Source organism: Impatiens glandulifera, chromosome 1, assembly GCF_907164915.1.
Source record: "Impatiens glandulifera chromosome 1, dImpGla2.1, whole genome shotgun sequence".
NCBI classification, from domain to species: domain Eukaryota; kingdom Viridiplantae; phylum Streptophyta; class Magnoliopsida; order Ericales; family Balsaminaceae; genus Impatiens; species Impatiens glandulifera.
Window position 1 is genome coordinate 34,923,680 of NC_061862.1, and position 5,312 is coordinate 34,928,991.

The 5,312-nt window shown below is 29.6% G+C and overlaps 1 protein-coding gene across 1 annotated transcript; it reads right to left on the bottom strand.

The window, feature by feature from the left end:
* Positions 1 to 563: 563 nt before the first annotated feature.
* Positions 564 to 2,687, bottom strand: LOC124924333 (receptor-like protein 46). Its single transcript, XM_047464389.1, has one exon. It carries the CDS (start codon positions 2,685 to 2,687, stop codon positions 564 to 566), a length of 2,124 nt encoding a protein of 707 aa, XP_047320345.1.
* Between the last annotated feature and the right edge of the window lie 2,625 nt (positions 2,688 to 5,312).

Consider the following 5,312-nt stretch of genomic DNA (forward strand, 5'->3'; position numbering starts at 1 on the left):
GCTTAATCACTATAGGGACGATAAATCCCCAAAACCCAACCGCGAATCCCAAAGCTGCGCTAACCAAGATCCATCTCAACTCGTCTTTGTCGTCGTCCTCGTGATCATTAGCATCAACAACAACAGTAGTAATGGGTGTCTCTGATATTTTGCGGTTATCATCAGAACATTTGGTTGTCAATGGAGCCCCACAAAGTCGTGGATTGTTCATGTATATGGAGGAGGGATCAGACAATGTCTGCAACTGATTGCCCGTTGGTATTCTACCCTCGAAATCGTTGTAGGATAAGTTAAGGTGGTTTAAGAAGGTTATGTAGGCTAGGGTTGGTGGGATCGGACCAGAAAGGCGGTTGAATGAAAGGTCGAGAGTCTCGAGCATTTTTAAGCTTCCAATTTGGTATGGTATCCTTCCAGTCAAGTGATTCATTGACAAATTTAGAGACCATAGTTTTGTAAGATTGGTAATTGATTTTGGAATGCCCCCTGTTAGATTGTTTTCCGATAGGTCTATGAGGTACACTTGATAGAGAGTGGTTTTATATCCAAACTCTAATCCTTTTGTATTAACCTTCACACCCTCCTTTTTGATACCTCCCGAATGCGTGCCATTGGTCATTATTGAGATCACCTGTGAAGGCAGTCAAGTCACCAAGGCACAAAGGAATGGTGCCAGAAAAATGATTATGGGCCAGATCCAAGAAATGGAGGCTAGAATGAGTGCAGAGTTGTTTTGGAATATGGCCAATGAACCGATTTGATCTCAGCTTTAGAACTTGAAGTCTCGGCATTGGCATTGTGGTGTCTCCTATCCATGCCAAAATCTCTCCAGAGAACATGTTATCTGCAAGATTCAGCATTAACATGTTCGTGCAGTTGTGCAAAGAACGAGGAATCTCTCTACCAAGGTTGTTATTACTCAACGATAGAAACAACAAATTTTGAGAGCATATGGAGCTAGGTATTTCCCCTGAAAGGTTGTTATGACTCAACCATATTTCCGTTAAACTCAGATTGCCCAAAGAGCTTGGTATTTTCCCAACAAAGTTGTTATTACTCAACAATAGCGTAGATAATGAGCTCAGATTGCCTATCGAGCTAGGTAATTCCCCAACAAAGTTGTTATTACTCAATGATAGAAAAGATAACGAGCTCATATGGCCCATCAAACTCAGTATTCCGCCACCAAAGTTGTTGTTATTCATGGATAGAGCATCTAATGCGCTTAGATTACCCATAGAGCTCGGTATGCTTCCATGCAGATAATTATTCGAAACATCAAATTGTTTCAACTTGGGCATTATTTGGCCAATGTTATTGGGTATAGTCCCATTGAACTTATTGCTACCTAAATAGAAATTGCTTATGTTTGAAGAAAACTGAGGAAGAGGACCTTCAAAGCTGTTGGACATCAAATCCAATACTGCCCCATCTACAAAAACAAATGTATTTGGCACTTTTCCACTCAAATTGTTGTCACTCAAGTCCAAAAAATAAAGACTCAAACTTAGATTTAGAAACCAATCTGGTATGGCATCTGAAAGCATTGCATCGCTGAGTTGAAGGTATTTGAGCTTGTGTTGGTTCCTTAGCCAATTTGGAAATCTGGGTCCCACTTGATATCCAATAATTTGTAAGTTCTTGAGTGTAAAAGGAGGAAACCAATCATGAGGGATATCAAATACCAAATTAGTACTTAGAAAACGTGTACTCATGATACTCAACTTCGTCAAACTACTGAGATTATGTAAATGTCGTTCAGTTATGTTAGAGTTCCAGGGATTACCGTAGAGATCTAAAATAGATAGAGATGAGAGCTTTCCAAGACTTTCTGGAACTGATCCATTTAATTGATTATTGGAAAGGGATAATTGTACTAAAGATGTTAAGTTTCCAATTGATTTTGGAATATCTCCGACAAAGAAGTTTGATCCCAAATCCAAAATTTTCAAATTACTCAAATGTCCCAATGAATTGGGAAGAAAACCACTCAATTTACAAGCCCTTAATTCCAGTATCTCCAACATACTTGTATTGTTTATTGTCTGAAATAAGTAGTCCGAGGTTAAGTTAAGATCAATACCACTTAAACCAAGATACTTTAAAGATGAGAGTTCAAAAATCCAACCCAAGTTATTCCCCACTAGATATTGATTGCTGAAAATACGCATAGAACTAGCTTCAACGCTAAGGTCAAGATAAACCAAGTTTGAGAGATTCCCAAGTTGTGGAGGAACAACTCCACTGAACGAGGAATAAGAGAGATTTAGATATCTCAATCTCTTTAATGACCCGATGAAACTTGGGATTGATAATCCTTCAAAATTGTTCATACTCACATCTAAATATCTTAACTCTTTCAGATTCACAAGCGAGGCAGAGAGTTTACCTGAAACTTGGGATTGATAATCTTGATTGCGGAGGTTGAGACTGATTATTCGACCGGTCTGGACATGGCATTCAACACGTTTCCACTTGCAGCAGTCACCACTAACGTTCCATGAAGATAACATTCCAGAAGGATCAACCAAATCTTCTTTGAATGAGAGAAGAGCATTTCTCTCCATCTCTATGCAACCATCTCCGATCACCAAGAATTGCAAACACAATGGGATAATAAGAAGCAGTTCAATCAAGATTTTGTTAGTATTAACCATATCTGATGTTTCTTGGGAATATGAACAATTCATTGTTTTATAGTACTATCCTACTCTTCTGGGTCCCATCTTTTGAAAGTGATTGCTTATTAGTAACTACTTAAATGATATTAAGTTATAATAAAATTCACATTTATAAATTAAAATAAATTAAAATTACATTTATAAAGAAATAAACAATAATAATCTTTTTGTGGTCGTCATCGTTTTCATTGCATTTATTATCCTATTCGTCGTTAACATCTATGGTCTGAACATGATGATGTTTCAATGTTTGAGAGACGACATAGTGATCGTCTTCCTCTTCTCATTCAACGTTGTTTCGTTATTCATAAAAAAATGATAACAAATTTGATGAAAAAACATTTATTTAACTTTTTTCTCATCAGCACCAACCTCTTTATTTTCGACTTTTTACTCTCATTTCTCAGTTAACTAACAATATTCTTTCTTACCTAATAAATCTCTCGTATTACTAATCTCGTGCTCTTACTTTTGCACTCAACAATGCCAACGTATTTTACCAACATTTTTGACAAATCGACCATCTCATCATCTCATTAACTTCTTTATCCTCATTTTTTCGGTAAACCAACAAATTCATTTATATATTTATCGAAAAATATTTTTTTGTTCTCCAATGAACATTTCACTACTATTCTCGTGACTTTACTTCGAATATTTTGTACATCAACTATCTCATATCATTACTGCGACTTTTTTACCATCACTTCAGCAAACCAATTACCACCAATCTTATCGAGCTCTCATCTTGTGAATTCATTTTTACACTTCGATCAACCATATCATATCATTAACATCTTTACCCAATTCTCATCAATTTAGGAAAAAGAAATTAGTGATTATTATTAAATATATATATAATAATAATAATAAATTAATTAGGATGAAAAATTAGTGATTATTTTTATAAGGTAAGTTGGTTTGGTGATTTATAAAAAAAAGTAGGGAGGTATTATATATATGAGAAATAATTAGGTGAGGGAATGACTTGGCATAATTTCTCTTTTTTTCTCTTTCCTCCCATTTTTAAATTTTTCAACCAATGAAGTGATGCCAAGTCATCCCCTCACCAAATTCTCTCTCTATCACTCCTCTATATATAATAATAATAATAATAATAATAATAATAATAATAATAATAATAAATTAATTATGATAAAAAATTAGTGATTATTTTTATACGGTAAGTTGGTTTGGTGATTTATAAAAAAAAAAAAGTAGGGTAGTATTATATATATATAACATTGTTTATATAAATATAAAAATTATTTATGAGATAATATGTGAAAAAAATATATTTATATAAAATGAATAATAAAAGAGAAATATATATATATTTATATATTATTTTATTATATATATATATATATATATATATATATATATATTATGAGAGATAAAATAAAAAAATAAATTAATTGAGTGAGATACAAAATATTTATATGATAAAAAAAAGTTAAGAATATATTTAGGAAATAGAACAAATTCTATATATGATTACAGAAAAAATTAATTAAGAATTATTTTAAGCATTATAATATATATATATATATATATATATATATATATATATATATATATATATATATATATATATATATATATATATATATATATATATATATATATATATATATATATATATATATATATATATATATGATAATATGGATTTCTGCCTATTTATTAAGGATCAGTATATTAATTAGTATAATAATATATTTTATCTTTAAACATAAACTTTGGGCACGTTTGATTTAGACTTTATAAGTCGCGTATGGATGTCTGCGTAATAAGTAATAAGCTGCTACAGTAACTTTGCGTAATAAGCTCACGCAAAAAATTACAATCAAAATCAAACACACTTTTGCGTTTAAACTCAATTTTCTCTCTACCTCCCTCAGCAGCGTTTAAAATTATAATCTCATAGTTTAAGATTATAATCTCAACGATTCTCTTTCTCATCATTTTTAAATAATTTTTTATTCATTCTCTCTCATTTATTTTATTTATTTCTAATCATTTTATTTATTCTTTCTCATCTATTTAATATATTTCTAATCATTTTATTCATTCTCTCTCATCTATTTCATATATTTATAATATTTTTATATAAAATTATTATATTAAAAAATTTACATTTAAATATATTTTTATTTATTATTTATAATATATGTATCTTAATATATAAAATAATGAAGCAAAATATGAAATATAAATACATTTTGATATTTTTTATTTATAATTATAGTTTTAGAAGTCAAACTAGCCTTAATTAATTATATAAAATACTGATTACAGTTAAAATGAATTCATAATATTAAGAGTGTGAGAGTACACGAAAATAAATTGACAATTGAAATATTAAGTTAGAGAGAAGGTGTCAATTGAAATATTAAGTTAGAGAGAAGGAAGTGTGAAAATGTGAAAAAAATATATTATTAAATACTTTTATATATATCTATATATTTTTTTATATCATATTTATATTAAATATATTTAAAATTATATATTTATAAAAATCAATATATTCATATCATTTATTTTAAAGTATATTATTTTTAATTTAAGTCATTTATTAATAATTAAATTATATATTAAATTTTTTTTTATTAAAAATAATATATTAATATA

What these genes read in the sequence shown, in the direction of transcription:
- LOC124924333 (XM_047464389.1), bottom strand. Translation starts at nt 2,687, where the DNA reads ATGAATTGTTCATATTCCCAAGAAACATCAGATATGGTTAATACTAAC.